Source organism: Hyperoodon ampullatus, assembly GCF_949752795.1.
Source record: "Hyperoodon ampullatus genome assembly, chromosome: 19".
Classification (NCBI taxonomy): domain Eukaryota; kingdom Metazoa; phylum Chordata; class Mammalia; order Artiodactyla; family Ziphiidae; genus Hyperoodon; species Hyperoodon ampullatus.
Genome location: NC_136932.1, coordinates 28,849,492 through 28,866,616, shown reverse-complemented (window position 1 = coordinate 28,866,616; position 17,125 = coordinate 28,849,492). Strand labels below are relative to the sequence as shown.

The 17,125-nt window shown below is 40.8% G+C and overlaps 1 protein-coding gene across 1 annotated transcript in view; it reads left to right on the top strand.

Moving 5' to 3' along the window:
- The window catches only part of LOC307067913 (RAD52 motif-containing protein 1-like), a gene marked incomplete at both ends in the record, with an annotated part of 278,899 nt that extends 262,609 nt beyond the window's left edge, over nt 1-16,290 (top strand). Inside the window, 2 exons of the mRNA XM_079725538.1 lie at nt 14,647-14,732; nt 16,189-16,290. Coding sequence (XP_079581664.1) covers nt 14,647-14,732; nt 16,189-16,290 — 188 coding nt within the window. The remainder of the gene's footprint in view (nt 1-14,646; nt 14,733-16,188) is intronic.
- Between the last annotated feature and the right edge of the window lie 835 nt (nt 16,291-17,125).

Below are 17,125 nucleotides of genomic sequence, written 5' to 3'. Positions count from 1 at the left end.
GTTGTAATTATGCAGTTGGCTCTCTTGCGTTCATTTATATTTTATTTATAAAGCTCCACTGCTTTGGATTATGATGTGTTTACAAGGCTACACAGATAGTCTGGAAGGGAAATGCAGAAATACAAATGACAGAAAATATTTTATAATAATAAAATTTTCTTGGCAAGCAGCAAACTTTTCTCAAAGTCAGTCTTTTAATATAATTTGCTTGCTTCATAAATATGGTTTTTTTTGTTTTTTCATATCTTTATTGATTAGTAAGCATGTTAAATGACTTGGGAGGAATCTCACTCTCTTCAAGAAATAATTTGGAATTATTGATCCAGAATGCTGACAGTTCTCAAAAATGGGTCAGGATAATCAAAGTAATAGATGGAAAAAAAATCTCAATTTTAGCTCTTGATATAACTTTTCTTAAAATTAGGGTTCTTTTTTATAAATTAACTTACTAAAAGAGATGGTGGAAGGTCCATCAAGATGTTTATTTTATGTATTTCAAGCATTTTACTCTGCGGTATTGAATTCTATTCATTCTGGAATTTAGGAGAATTTACCTCTTTATGAAAGAGATTATTGAAAGTAGAAAATGATTGATGACCTTCGCTTCCAGTTTTCTTCTCAATAGACTTAGTCTCTCTTTTAATGCTTCTTGCATACTCAGTAATTTTATAACTTTTAGAGAAAAATGCAAGTCTGGCTGAATATTAAGCACAGTACAATAAATAAAGCTTTTTTACTTTGCAGACTATTTTACATGTGTGTCCCATAGATTCATCAGAGATTCTAGTTTTGGATAAAGGCAAGTACATTTAAAGACAATACAACATCCCTGTCTATGACATTGGCATTCAAATGAGAAGTGAATTTGGTTCAGGACAGTTCTTGAAATGCTTAGCATTTAGGTTATTTTAGGTCAACTCTTTGGGAAATTCAATTAGAGTATTTATTAAATGGTTTTAGTGAGCTGATTGGTTGTCATGTCATGTCATAGTTGGTATAAAACATGACTCCTATTTCTAAAATAGTTGTGTTGGTCAGATAAGGCATCTTACATGATGTATTTAATCCAAGATAATGGATGAGTAAGAGGCAGGTCATTCTCTAGGAAGTAATTTTGGTTTTGAGAGAGGCATTCTTAGGGAAGTAGGCCTTGAATTGTTCATTTAGAGCTGGGCAGGATTGAGATCCGGAGAGAGGAGGGTAAGGATATTTGGGTAGAGGGAAGGGCATTGGCAGAGCCTCAGATGCCTGATGTTTACTGGGGCCTTTGTGGGAATGGTGGGAAAGTTGGGTTGCAGTCAGCCTGTGGGTGGCCTGGACGTTGGGTAATAAGCGTGGCTGTCAGTTTATGGGCGCCCTCTCTAGAGTGGTCTGTAACTTGCTTCCTCCCTGAGGAAGTGTGACACGCTTTTGCTAGCTGCAGTGTTTTCCCCACAGCTGTGCTGTCCATTGAGGAGAAGGGGGCCTGCTCTGCCATGGCTTCCTTAATCCTCAGGGTATGGCGTGTGAGTTATTTTAATAATGTATCAATCTGCCTTTTCTTTCTTTTGTCACAATGCATTTACTTTCTAACGTGGTCTTGTTTTCAGGGTAATAATTGGGTCTCCACAGGAAAAATCATAATGTATGAGGCAAATTACTGACTTAAAAAATGAATCTCTAATATTTTTCTAGTAGCTCTTCTTTTGTTTAAATTTTTGTTTTGTTAGTTATGTAAAGAAACTTATGTATACTAATTTCTGCTTAGGTGGATAGTGGTACTGTTTAGCACATCTCATTGGTCTTCTGAAACCTTTACAAATGCAGTTTGATTCATTCCAGCCAAGTTAATTATGAGGTACATCATTTTTTTCCACTAATGGAGATAAATGTAAAAGACAGAGATACAGAAATCATCTTCAGTTTAGATTGAAGAAATTTTCGTTACTACTGTTTTTTCCTGCTATTTGATCACAGTTTATTTTTATTTTTTGAAGTCTGTCTCTAATCAAATAAGATTTAATGTTTTAGCAGTAAAAGCGGACCCTGATTGAATTAATAAGAATAGTTAATTTAAGGACAATAATTGATTTTTAAAAATATAAAAGTACATTTCATGACTTGATTTCAAGATGATCTGGTGGTATTCTTATACTGTCGCAGAAGGAAGTCCACAGTGGGATGAGAATGATGCCTACAAATCACCACCCTTATTATCTATTACTGAACATGCCTTAGTCCAGGCCAGTCTGCCTATCACCTCTGTGGTACACTGTTCATTTCATTTTCTTCCAGGATTTACTTTTGGTCCTGGACCAATTATCTAGCTGTGATGGGATTCTTCAAAAGTATCCTACATTTTGTACTTAGTGAACTAGTGATTGTTCTGTTTGCAGACATTCTTTCTGAGGCTCTACTCTTGCCTCGAAAACCTACATTTGCAGAAAGGGAAATGTATAGGTTTTCCTTTTAAATGTATTTATTTTTATTTATTTTTTATTTATTTTTGGCTGTGTTGGGTCTTCGTTTCTGTGCAAGGGCCTTCTCTAGTTGCGGCGAGCGGGGGCCACTCCTCATCGTGGTGCGTGGGCCTCTTACTGCCGTGGCCCCTCTTGTTGCAGAGCACAGGCTCTAGACGCGCAGGCTCAGTAGTTGTGGCTCACGGGCCCAGTTGCCCCGTGGCATGTGGGATCGTCCCATTCCAGGTCTCGAACCCGTGTCCCCCCCATTGGCAGGCAGACACTCAACCACTGCACCACCAGGGAAGCCCAGGTTTTCCTTTTATTAACAAATGTATCCTTCTTTATTTCTTTCTAGTTTTTAAAAACCGTGTCCATTGTGACATTGAGATTCATATTTAAAAATAATTTTAAAATTTTATTCTTAAAATTATCATACAGTAAAACTAACTTTTTTCTTTTATAATGTTAATTTAACACGTGTAGTTTGTGCAACCATCACTACAATCAGAATACAGAATAATATTATCACCCCCCTGAATTCCCTGATGCTATCCTTTTATAGTTAACTGTCCCCATCCTATAACCTCTGCAACCACTGACCTTTTCTCCATCCCTATAGTTTTGTCTTTTTGAGAATGTCCTATAAGTGGAATCATACATGTAAGCTTTTGAGACTGGGTTCTTTTACTGTGTCTTTGAGATTCATCTAAGTTATGGCATGTATTGAAAGTTTATTCCTTTTTATTACTGAGTAGTTTTCCATTGTCACTCATTAAAGGACATTTGCGTTGTTTCCAATTTTTAACATTTAGGAATAGAGCTGCTGTAAACATTTGTGTACAGACTTTTGTGCAAACATAGTTTTCATTTCTCTATCTCTAGGGTAGCTGTCTCTGGGGAGAGGGGATTGCTGGGTGATATAGTGAGTATATTTTTAACTTTATAAGAAACTGTCAACGCTTTTTCCAGAGTGTCTGTACCATTTTGTATTCTCCCACTAGCAATGTACGAGAATTCCACCTATTCCACATCACTGACACTATCAGTGATTTTAATTTAGCCATTCTAATAGGTATGTGGTAATATCTTATCATGGTTTTAATTTGCATTTCTCTGATGACTAATGCCATTGGACATCTTTTCATGTGCTTATTTGCCATCATTAGATCCTCTTAGTGGAGTGCCGTTGAAATCTTTTGCCTAGCTTTTAATTGGGTTGTTTTCTTATTGTTGAGTTTTGAGAATTCTTTATATATTTGGATACAAATCCTTTTTCAGGTATGTTATTTGCCGTTGTTTTTTTCTCAGGCTTTAGCTTGGCTTCGTATCCTTCTAACATAATAGTGTCTTTCAAAGAGGAAAAAGGTTTAATTTTGAGAAAGTCCAGTTCATAAATTTTTTTCTTTTTTATATTATACTAAGATGGGTAGGTTTTTAAATAAGTTTCTCATCTATAAAAGTGGTGAAAAGTAATTTAGTGATGGGAATATCCTCATAAAGTTGACTTTGTGGAAGGTGCAAATGTTATTTTCTGGAAAGGTAGTACTAATTAATATACCTCTTAGTCTTGGGAACATCTAGGACTTTTGTTTAACCAAAGGATGCAATTGGTTGAGGTTTGTGAGGCTTTTCACACTTTTTCAAAAAATGATAATCACTAATGTGGTTAAATATGTATACTTTCATAATGCAGACCTATGTAGGAATTAGTCCTTAAGACTCTTCCAGGGTTAAAATAGTGGTATATTACATTCCCATTTGATGCTTTTGGGAGTGCCTGAGTTTGAGTTTCTGCTTCACTGGAACAATATTCGAACTCTGAGTGTAGGTTCAGATTCAGTGTCTTGGCTAAAAGCACGAGCTGCATCAGAATGTCTGCATTTGAATCCTGCCTTTTATTTACAGTGTAACTGTGGGTGAGTAACTTAACTTGTCTGTGCTTCAGTTTCCTTATCTGTTAGTGTGAATGATAATAATAATATCCACCTTTTAAGGTCATTATGAGGACTCAAGCACATTACATAATATAGTCATTTCAACGGCCTCTGGCCCACAGTAAGCATTCAGCAAATGGCTCTTGTTATTATTCTTATTATTATTGCTGAAATAGCTTTATGATAAAATTGTTTAAACAAATGTTTTGGAATATTTTCAAGAGTCAGAATAAGCACATATCACACTAAGTCATTTCTCTCCAATGCCCACTTTTTTCTCTTTGCACTTGTTATTATTAATCAATACCTGTGACCAGTGTTTTTAATAATCATGTATATATACACTGTTTTACAAGACAGCTATCAGTTCATTCCATTTTTTCACATCCTGTGAGGTACTAATCAGATATACACATATACATCAGTTCGCTTCAGCTGCCTGAAATATCAACCTAAATTGGCTTAAGCTGGAAAGAAATTTGAGTTAGGCTCACCTAACTGCAAAGTCAGGCACAGCTAGCTGGATTCAGGGCTCAAGTAAAGTCATCAGGACTCAGGTTCTCCCCACGAGTCAACTCTGCCTTTTCCTGTATGGACTTCAGTTGTAGGAACTGTATGTTAGAAAATCGGCTGTAGCATATTCACCCCCTGTAGCCTGTCAGCGTTTAGATTCAGCCGGAAAGAGCGCCTGTCTCTTTCCCAGAAGCCTCAGCAAAAGTCTCATTGGCTCTTATGGGGTCACATGTCTGACCTGGAGCCAATCGCTGTTTGAGGCTGTGAGACTGGGATTGGCCAGTTCTGGTCACGTGGCACCCGTGGCTCTTTGGCGGAGTCGATCCCACCAGAGCCACGCTGACTGAGAGGCGGGGAGAGGTGCCTACTCTGAGGGAATTTGTGGACTTTTATTACCAGAAAAAGGGATGGACGCTGGCTGGTCAAACGACTAATGTGCTGTTAGGCTCTTTTTGTAGATCGGCAACGGATCACAGGGGTTAATGGATTTGAATTAGACCGGATTTGAATTAGAACCTTGGTTACTGATTCCAGCTTTTTTGTCTGTGAAGTTACATCCTCCAGGAGTGCCATTCCCCACAGGGGCAGGCGTTTGCAGAAAGTTAGTGTTGTGTATTCTTTTGGTGAAAGTTGGATAATTTTTAACAGGAAGAGAAAGAGTCAAGGCAAATAGGGGTGGCCTTCTCAATGGGTGGACGTGGTGCTTCTTCCCACACTGGTGGGTTTAAGCGACTCAGCGCCCTTCTCCGGGCCTTTCTGTCCCCATGGCAGAGGCTGTACAAGACCCAGCCTGGTCAGTGTCTGTCTGCTATGTGGCAGGGTTGCATGCTGTAGACACGGGTGTATCCGTGTATCCTGGCCAAGAGTGTTGGCTACACGGTGATGTGTGTCTGGTGCTGGCGTCGTATAGAGGTAGTTTCTAGATCTCTGTATTTTTTATAGTCCATTTTAGTGTGGCTTGAGACATTGTCTCACTTTGACTTCGGCTGGCAGTTTCTATTTTATGTTTTTCATGAAGACGCTTGAACTTCTTCAGGAGTATGTGTAGCCAGGTCATGCTGTTTTCTGAAGAACCAGAGAAGACAGTTACCAGAGACCTGCCTTGTATGGAGAGCTACGCTACAGAAGTAGCCACAGTGAGGTTCAGGGAGACCGCAGTTAGAATTGAACTGTTGGGACCTGATTAATTGTGGTAGGCATCTTCATATCCAGTGCTGAGGTGGGCACCTGAGCCTACATATCAGAGACATTAACTCTTGAAATTAAGTCACTTCCCCCCATAGCTCCGGGAGTTAGTAATTCTGTCCCTAATCTCTACTTCTGTGTTACTTTTATTGAGATATCCCTGGCTAATATGTTTGGTGATTAATGTTGATGGTAGGCTTTGTGATCTCCCCTCAGAGCCAGTTTTAGGGGTTAGCTTGTCTTTGTCAGCGATGTACAAGTACACTTGTTTCTCCAGTGGCTATTGGAGAGCATAATCATTATTATGATTGCATAATCATAACCATTATTAGTTTACCGAGATGTTGAAAATGGGTGAAAATAATTCCTCTGTCAAGTAGATAAAGTAGTTACATAGCATGATATTTTATTTTCTATAAATACAGTGTTGTATGTTGAAATCTGTAAAGTGATTTCCACTTTGTATAAATTGAAAATATGGAATTTTAGTGAAATAACACTAGCTAACACTTACTGAGCACTCACTGTATGCCAGGCATTCTTTTAAGCACTTTACACGTATTATTTCGCTTAATTCTTAAGTGAAAATAAATAACCATAGGAGGTAGGTATTAGTTGTCTCCTTGCCATTTTAGAGGTGAGCAAGTTGAGATACTTGAGGCTAAGTCATTTGCTCCAGGTCACACAGCTGGTGAGTGACACAGTTGGTGAGTGACAGCTGGTGAGTTCTGAATGTAAGTCCTCTGGCTCCAAGTCTGTGCTTTGGATCACTATGCTGTGTTCTGTCCCTAGTAAAGATTTTAGCTCATGTGTTGTTAGTTTTTCTTTTCATTTTGCTTCCTTTTGTAATATTTTCTAGATGTGGGCTAAGAGTTTTATAGAGAAGATTTGCTAAATCTAGGACCTTTGGAATCCATGGATTTATCCATCTTCTGTTGCTGTTATTTGGCAAGCAAACACTATATGCTTGTTTATATCAGTAGGTGTCAACCAGGAATGATTTTGCCACCCCAGGGGACATTTGCTGATGTCTGGAGACAGACATCTTTAGTTGTCGTAAGTCAGGAGACGTGCTCCTGGCACCTAGTGGTCAGAGGCCGGGATGCTGCTGAAACATTTATGAGGCACAGGACAGCCTTCCGCGACAAAGAATTGTTCAGCCCAAAATGTCAATAACATCAACTCTGGCCTATAGAATAAGTGACTGATGATCTTGTAATGCCATTCTGATCTCTAATGGGCAAAGTCACATTACTAATGTAGAAATGATTACTTTTGATGTTTGTTTGATAATTGATTTCCTGAAATTAATGCATGTTTGTATAAGGGACATAAACATCAACCATAACTTAAATATTGAAGTTCCCTTAAAGTAAACTGGGAATTACAGCCCACTGAGGGAGAGCTGAGGAAGTTTAAAGGGAGGCCATGTAATGTCTGAGGATGCAATACTCTAAATATTTGTTGGATTACCTTGTGAATTACACAATTAGATTTCATTTTTTTTGTGTTGTATTAACTTGTCAAATGTATAAACATTTTAAATATCCTGTAAGTTTTAAAACCGTGTTTTGGTATTTTTTAATTAAAAATTTCATACTGAGAAAAGTGGAGAATATTACATTGTACCCCGTGTATGTACCACCCATATTTAACAAATGCTAACAAATACTGAAGTCCATTTTGAGCTCTTTCTCATCCCATCCCTTAGGTGTTTCTACATTTTTTATTATACCAAACATCTCAAAAGTTGAAGGGGCCTGGAACTCTTCCGACGTCTGTCGTCAGGCCTCACTCACTGCTGCTGCCTTTTGTCTGCCTGTCAGCTTCTCCCCTCATCTTTCACTGCAATATATAGGCGGTAGAGGGCGGAGCCGGGTTGTCTTTTCAAAGCTGGAAAGGCCAGGCCGAGAGTGGATGCGTAGCCTGGAGGGAGGCGGGAGGACAATAAGTATGGGTTTCCCCCAATGACTGAAAGCAGAGCGTTCCCATGAAACCTTTCATAAGCCGAAGTGGCATAAAGTGAAGAAGCAGTGACCATAGGACACATCTTGCCAACGGAAGCACAAAATAAATTGAGCTAAAGTACAGAAGCTCAGTGACAGTTCAAAGCTATGGTGGCTTGATGCTGAGGTGCTGAGTGTGGTTCCCAGGAAGGAGCTGGGTGGTGCCCCTTGCACCCGCTTTTGCAGCCCACAGTGCGAATTGCCTCTGTACGGGCTGCTGCACAACACATGCCGGGCACTGTTCTCATTTCCCCCCCTTTTTTTGTGAAAATAGATACCTCTTTGGATTTCTTTTGGTTGGGAAAACAGGCGCTAACGTGGGTCTTTCTTAAGAGCGAAGTGGCATAAATTGAGCTTTGGAAGGATGGAGGAGACCTGTACTTTGGGGCCGTTTGGTGAGGTAGAAAGTGGGGAGAGTGAGTGAGGTTGGGAACAGGCAAGAAGAGCAGTCTCGGAGCCAACAGACATGGTGGTGGGAGGTCTGCAAGCATGGTCCGCCGGAGCAATGTTGTGACTGTCAGGTCAGAGGATCTTATGTCTTCTTTGCCCAGGATTGCTGCTCCCTGCATTATGAGTGGTATAGCTCAGGAGAGGCTGTGCTTGAATTCTCAATCTCTATTACTTGGACTGCTTAGTGGTGTGTTATTAATGGCAATGCCTGCTTATCACCAGTTGTTCACAGGACTTCTACATGATAGGTTCCTTCTTTTTTTTTTTTTTTTTTTTTGACCACAACATGCCGCCTGCGGGATCTTAGTTCCCGACCAGGGATCAAACCCTCCCCCCGCCCCTTTCCGCCGTGGAGGAAGCGCGGAGTCCCAACCACTGCACTGCCCGATAGGTTTCTTCTTTATTTAAACACCTCCCATCATGCTCCATTGCTATGGAATAAAGCCCTCACTTCTTGTGACATTGGAGGACATTCATAGCTCCTATCCCTCCTTCTCTGACACACCTGGAGTGTATCATGTGCTTTTTCTTGTCTTGGTGACTTCTTGTGCATTCTCTCTGATAAACTCCCCTGTGCTCTCCCTATCAACTCTGCACAGTGAACTTGTGTTCTTCTTTTGAGGGCAGCTCATGCCTTTCGGCAGATGGAAGGTATTTCTTGTTATTTTTCATTTGTGCTTTGCCTGTCTTGCTAGAATCTGAGTTTCTTGAAAGCAGTGATGGCATGCTTCCTCTTTGAGTTTAGTGCTGCTAACACAGGGCCTGGCCTCAGGAAATGTTTGCTGAACTGAATTAATAGCCAGTTCGAACTTGCCCTTGAGCCAGTGTTTTGTACTGGTGGGAAAAATCCTACACGGTGTGGACTTTGATTCTCTGAAGTGTCAGTTACAGTATTGTAAGACGGAAGATAGGAGTCTGGGATAGGAAACAGTTTTGCACTTTCCGTTTTTTTTTTTTTTTTTTTTTTTTTTTTTTTTTGCGGTACGCGGGCCTCTCACTGTTGTGGCCTCTCCCATTGTGCAGCACAGACTCCGGACGCGCAGGCACAGCAGCCATGGCTCATGGGCCCAGCCACTCTGAGGCATGTGGGATCTTCCTGAACCGGGATATGAACCCGTGTCCCCTGCATCGGCAGGCGTTCTCTCAAACACCGTGCCACCAGGGAAGCCCTAGATTTTTTTTGTTAATGCAGAGCCTAGTTTACTACCCACTCCCCCGATATTGTTATCTACTTTAATTATGTGTTCTTTTTAAATTTTAATTATTTATTTATTTGGTTGCACCGGGTCTTAGTTGCAGCAGGTTGGCTCCTTAGTTGCGGCTCAAGGGCTCCCCAGTTGCAGCAGGCAGGCTCCTTTAGTTGCGGCTCGCAGGTTCCTTAACTGTGGTGTGTGAACTCTTAGTTGCAGCATGCATGTGAGACCTATTTCCCTGACCAGGGATCGAACCCGGGCTCCCTGCATTGGGAGCACAGAGTCTTAACCACTGCACCAGCAGGGAAGTTCCAATTATGTGTTCCTTTATTCATTGGCATGTATACATAATTCTTATCTTTTTCCCCTGTATTTTTATAAATACAGAAAAGTGAATAACATCTTAAAATAAAATGAAGGAAAGGCCTAATGTATCTGAGTTTTTCTCAGTAGCACGAAGGGAGATGTTTGCCAGCAAGAACTGTGGCAAGGTTATCCCAGATGTCAACTGTCTCTACTACCAGGGGCTCAGAGCCCTTCTGAAGCTGCCTAATTGTCCAGGACAGCTCCATTATGACTCACCGTACAGGGCCTAGCCTCTCATGCGACACTCAACATTTAAAAATTAGTCTTCATTTCTCCTTCCCAGCAGGCAGCTTCAGTTGGAGAAAGTAATTTCATTGTCTTATGTACTCATTCATTCACTCAGTCAACAGACCATCACTCCTCTATTATATGCCAAGATCTATGCTTGCTTCTGGTAACAAGGAAAGAATAATATATGGTTCCTTCAAGCACTTAAGGAGCTCATAAACTAGTGACAGAGGAAAATGCACAAACCAATCCATAAAGAATTAACAATGCTTTGACTTTATTTGTATTATTTGAATTTTTATGACTATATTTATATACTACACCCTGTTCAAAGTGGAAATAGATATTTAAGAAAGAACTAGTGATGTAAAAAATCCACAGTAATATGTAAGTTATTTAGAGAGTTAAGACTGGAAATATTTGCACTCTCAAAGAAGCTTGTTAATGCAGATGAACCCCTAATTCTTTTGGTTGCTTTATTTACATTTATACAGGTATAGGTATTCCCTCTTCTAACAGGGGTTAGTAACTTGGGGAGGGGGTGCTACAGATTAAGGTCCTGATTCAGTGGCAGGTCCATCTTACCTCCTCCTTCAGGTCATATTTTCAAGCAGGAGCTACAGGATGAGACGAGTAAAACAGTTCACTTCCTTTGCTTACCCCCAGCCCCATAATAGGCTTCTGCTGGGCTTCCTTGGTTGTTTTCATCATCACTTTCACCACCAGAGGTCAGGGAACCTTCCGGTTAATCAGGGGCCCTGGAAATGATGCAGAAAAGTACTGACTTAAAAATAATAAATAACATTTATTTAGGGCTGACTGTGAGCTCATTGCTTAAAATGTCCTACTTAATCTTCACAACCACTCTATGAAATTGGTGTTGATAAATCTCAGGTATATCCAAAACAAGTCTCTATGTAGGATTGTGATATTTTTAGGACTTTTATGTCTTTAGGTTCGTCTTGGCACCAGACATAAGGCAGTTCAACATAATACGCTGGCCCTAAACAGCTCCAGATGCCAAGAATTGGCAAATCACTACTTTGGTTTCAATGGGTGGTCAAAAAGGATCATCAATGTAAACTCTGTAGATTTTCTTTGACTAACCAGACTCCTTTCAACATTGAACTCCTAGACTTTAGAGAGAAGAATAGAACAGGGCTATGAGGAGGAGATGTGAGAGCCTTCCACATGGAAGTATGTGAGCATTGGCCTGCCACCTAGAATTAGTGATAATCTTAATGACTTGGATGGCGGTGTCCATAATTTTCTCCAGTATTTGTATGGTATATAATAAAAAATAGTTTTCCATATCTAGTCATTCATTTGCAAGTCTCAACTTGATTTTGAAGCTATTGCATACCTAAACTATTACCTGGGATTGCTGGAGTTTCGTTTTTATTTCTAACAACAGGATATTTTGAAGTCTAGCGTTTAATTCATAATCCTAACAGCTTCAGGATCTTTCTAACCTTGAAGAAAGGGAAAATGAATATATTGTGACACCAATTCAGAAGCAAAGCCTGAAGTTCTTCTGTGCTTTCGAGCTGGTGTTGCCCTCCCATGAGTGCAGGAGTCCCGGAGTTGTCATGGCTGAGGAACCTTTGGATAAGTTGGAGGAAGGTCTGTTTTCCAGTATGTTTGTGTGTGGGGAGGTGAGGGAGTGGGATTTCTCTTTTTTCCTTTCTTTCTGAAACTCACCTTTTCAGATACATCATCACTTTTCTAAGCCACTAAAGCCCTGGGCAGATTTTTTCTGCCTGACAATATAGGTATTTATCTTAGGCAATACCTGACAGCACCTTAAACTTTAGAATTTTAGAACTGACCGCCTGCCAAGAAGCTTAGGAGGAGGGAAAATTAGTTAGTTTTTGTTGTTGTTGTTGTTAATAATTTGTTATGTGCTAAAATATTCCTTCAAATACAGATGTCTTCTGGCCTTCAGTTATCCCAACAAAATCATTGTCTAAAGATTGAAATAAACTCTTGTGTCAACATTCAGTCCTTTGCCTCCTATAGTAGGGCCTGAGCAGAAAAAGTTAATGTAGATCCCTAGAAAGGGGATTCCGATTGGTACTGAGTATTTTCCTAGAATCCATGGCACTTGGGCTTAGGGTTTTAACTCAGAGGCAGAGCTGTTAGCGAATGGAGTGGAGGAGGCTCCACCATCCACCTGAGTGGGTGATGGTTGAGGAGAGGCCAGATCATCTGCACTACCACCAAATCTATCTCACTGTATGAATCCAGCCCTTTACGCACAGGAGAGCAGGGTCTGTAGCAGTGCAGCCTCAGCTTGTCCATTTGAAATCTGTGAGTAGTATGAGATTTGTGCCACGTACTTGGTTTGCATTTCCCATCGAGTATTTTAGGAACTTCCAGAATAGATCTGAGCAGTAAAAATGTGCCATGCCAAGGTATACCTACAAAAGAGACATTCACCCGTACCCCAGTGTTGTGCCTGCCCTTAGTCACTAAGATAATGATCTAAGAATCACAGATGCATTTTTAGTTTTACACACATAACCTAGAAATCAGTTATTCAGACAGGCATTTTAAATTCATCTGTTTTGGTTGGATTTAGGGTCATTATCATTCCCTATGGAAAGGAAGGTAACCCAGAAGCTTGCTCTTCAGAAGGCTATGACAGATGCATTCCAGAAACTGCTGATTGTGGCTTTAGGTAAGACCTTTTTGATTATCCTTGAAGTACGTCAGTTTCAGTGAGCAAATAATGTTACTTGAAAAGTTAATTGGATGAAAATAATGGTTATCTAAAACATTACATATTCTTTCATTCACCAGATGCTTTCACAGCAGCAGTCTTAAATTTGTTCTTTGTGGGATTTATGAGAAAAATGACAGCAAATATTATTGTCCCCAGTGTTTAGATGTAGAGTGACTTGCCACAGTACATACAGGAAGTGTTTGATCCAGTTCTTCCCCAATTGCTTGCTTATCTTACAGAATAGTGTACTGATTATAAGCCTTGGACACCTGTGTTTGAGCCCTAACTTTGTCTCTTAGATTTTGTTGTTGTTGTTGTTGTTGCAATTTTAGGTTTTTCTAGCCAGAGACATTTGAAGGTATTTAATATGTCTAAGCTGCAATTTCTTTATCTGCAAATAGGATTAGTAATACAGCTTATCACCTAATGGAGGATATTGTAAGAGTAAATGAGATGATGAATATAGAAAGCTTAGAACTATGCCTGAAACATAGTAAGCAGAGAAAATATATTGACTATGATTATTATCGTTTTTTTCTTGTTGAAGAGTTTATTAGATTATGTTTTTGAAATCAGTTTAATTTCAGTTTTCATTTCTGATATATTGGGTGAATATGATTCTTATATAATAATTGGCTACGTTTTTGTGAGCCTTGAAAGTGGTCATGCTACTGAATAGCGTTGATTGTGTTCCCTATCGAGTTATACAGCGGTGAGAATGTCACAGGCTGTGCCCAAAGGAAACTTTATGATCAGTAGATTCCCGGAACAGAATTGCTCCCCTGCTTCACAGCCCTTCAGGCTTAGAGAAAATCCGAGCTAAGTTGTCAGAGACCTTATTTGCTTGTAAGAGTTGACCCTGGATTGGTCTTGGCCTTCCAGCCTGGGCAGTCCTTCCAGTGAAGTTTGACTTCCCTGGTCATCAGGCAGAATCTCCATCAGCTGTCAACTCTGGGTAACAACCTTTAAGAACCAAACTAAATGTCTGGGTTGTTTGTCCCTAATATGCCAAGGTATTCCTTATATGTACTCCAAACTCCTTAGACCAAAAAGCCTGGTGGCTCTAGCTTGCCTTGAGGAAAGCTGTATTGTCCAAAAGGTACATGGGCCAGTCTCTGCCAGTAGAGTGTTCAAATGCTGTCTCTCTCTGTCTCTGTCTCCAAAGCTTTGTTCATTGTATCTGGTAGAATTTTGGTCCCAAGGAGTAGGCACTTGCCTTGCTTCTAATATGAAGTATCTATTATAGTCCAGTGGTATCTCTCCAGGTTTGAACTCATTTTGACGCCCACCTAATGCCTTCCTATTTCATTGTATTGTGATTGAACATTTTTGTTTCCACAGCTTTTAATTTCTATGTCATTATTCCTTAGTTCTTATTTCTAAGATCATAAAGGTTTTTGAACCAAAGTTGATACTTCTTATCTATTTTTTCACAAATAATTATGATAAAAACTGGAGTATCAGATGAGGGAACTTCTAGGAAAATGCTCTTATTTTCTGCTTTTAGAAATCAAAAGAATGTCTAATTATTGGGTGCTACCATTGTATACAGGAAGTTTTAGAACAAGAAAACTTCTGAATTGATCCTTGTTAACTTTATTTCAGATATTGGTAAAACAGCCGTGGCATATAGACTCTGTGAAGAGGTCACAGATGCTAGAACCAAAGAGGAACTACAGGATTTAATTCAAGTATGTGGAGATACAAACTCAAGGGGTACACAGCCAGTGTAGCCATAATTCAAAACAAGCAGCAGGATTTGGAAGACTTTGGCATGTCTACTCAGCTCTGTCTTCCTTAGGAAAATGTGAAACTCTGAAACTGCTTTTGAGGCAGGGAATTTCTAGGACTTTTCCAAGTCCCGAGCCTTGTCTCTGGCCCGTTATTTGAAGTTTGGAGAGCAGGATTGAGGGCCATCAGTGTACGTCTACAGTTGTGGACACAGGAGAAGACACAGGCCCTTTAGAACTCCCCTCAAATAGAATTGCAGGGATTTGGGAACAAAGTAACTATGGCCTTAAGCGTGATTATGCTACAGTGTTTTAAAACTATTCATGCCTTTCAAGTAAGGTACATTACCCAGATCTCAGCATCTCATATATATCTTGTGTTAAATATTTTGCCGAAGAACCTTTCTGTAAACCAATTATATGGATGCCTCGAATTAGGGATTAAGTTGTCAACGTAATTTCTAAAAGAAAACATTAATGTATTCTATATAGGATTTTTATTAAAAAGGAGCCAAAAATGTGTTTCATGTCATTGAGAGCTTATTTTGGGGCTAGTTTTCTGATTATTTAACTCACCCCAACGTTGCAAAGTTTGTTTTGAAGGGAAGAAAGTAGAGAAAGAAAAGGTGGTTATGTTCTGAAAAATGTAAAAATTTTGAAGGTTTTTCCTGTACAAAATAATTATTTTAATTCAATTGAAATCAGTCAAGGAAACTTCAAACGTATCCATGTTTAATCCATTAAGAAGTCCAGCTTCCTGTGAAATGTGAGAAGAAAGGACTCCGTATTGATAGTAAAGATTTCGGAAAACTGATTATAACAACAGATCCATTCCTACATGAGGCCAATCTTGGAATCAGTTCCATTGAGAAACCATTATGTGCTAGGCACTGGAAATAAGATGAAGCTCCTTCTCTCTTGGAGTTTAGGTGTTACAGGTGTACCAGACAACTAAAAAGGACTAAAATTAAATAGATTATGAAAAGGACTGTGAAGAAAGTAAACTGGGTGCTAGTTACAGTATTTGAAGAAAATTACTTAACATGCTGACTTTAACATTCTAAGTGTCTTCTCCATGTCTGCACACAGGGTAGACCTCTGAAAAGTGACACAGTAGTTTTTTCTAGATTAAAGGTTCTGTTGAGACAAGGTGGGATGGGGGAAGTTTTCCCATGCTAATATAAAGGGCCATTCACTTGGTTTTAGACCCTCTTTCCCAGAATGAATTGCTCACCTGCCCCAAACCCCTCCTACAGAAGTTCTGGAGTCATCACTGATTCAGTGGTAACCTCTGATGACAGAATGGTGAATTGATAATGAGACGTGAATACTGAGAGTTTGGAGGAAATGGCAACATTTTAGAATAATTGTAAGGTGTGTTCCCCTCCCGCCACCGTGACTGGTGCTCATTTTGCAGGTCAGCTACTTTTCTTGTCAGGCCTGTAGGCAAAGGGAGGAAGAATGTCTCTCAGACTTCAGCTTCGAGGAGGAAGAGTTCAGATTGCCAGAACTGCACTAGCACTTTTGAATTTCCCAGAATGCCACATCCTGTGGTTTCCTCGGGAAGCTCTGCATCCTTCCCAACCCCCCTCCACCCCTGGGCTGCTGGAGTTTGGGGCCACTGGGGTCTGCAGCCCAAATCCCGCCTCATTGTTTGGGGCCTGGGAGGTCAGGGCGGGGTTGGGAAGGGGGCCCGGCAGGAGGTAATTGTTGCCTTTGCAAGGGGAAGGGTGGCTTGTGCCCTGGGGACTCTGGGAAAAAGGCTCACTCTGCTGGCGTGCATTGGATCTCCGCAGGAGCCTAATAAAGGTGGAGTGGACGTTAGGTGGGGGAGGGGCGCGCGGTTGCTAACGGTTGCTAACGGTGAGCCCTCGCGTTGCAGCGCTGGCATAACGGTTCAGTTCGGCTCTGAAGGAGGATGTGGCTCTGGCTTCTCGCTGGCCTGGGTCGCTGTGCCTGGGAGCCGCCACATGTTATGTCCTGGCTGTGCCTCTGTGTCGCTGCTGCGCCCCACGGCTCCTCCTCACATGGCAACGACGGTGGCTTCTAGTCCAGGCAGTTCAGCCTCCGGAGTGGGCCCTGGGCCCCGTCCAGGTGACCCCCTACCCCCCGCGGCTGACCGAGACTTGGTCTTCATGCGCTTGAGACAGCCCTCCCAAATTGCCCCATGCCCTTACACCCCTGGCAGAAGCCGGGGGCTTTAATTACTTGACGTCCTCGTCTCCAGTCCATATGTTGGCACCACCCCATCAGGAGTTGACTGAGACTGAGGCTCCATACGCGGACACGGATTCCGTTGGAGAGCTCCCTACAGGGCCAGATCAGTTTGTTGTTCCACATCAGTATCTGAATAA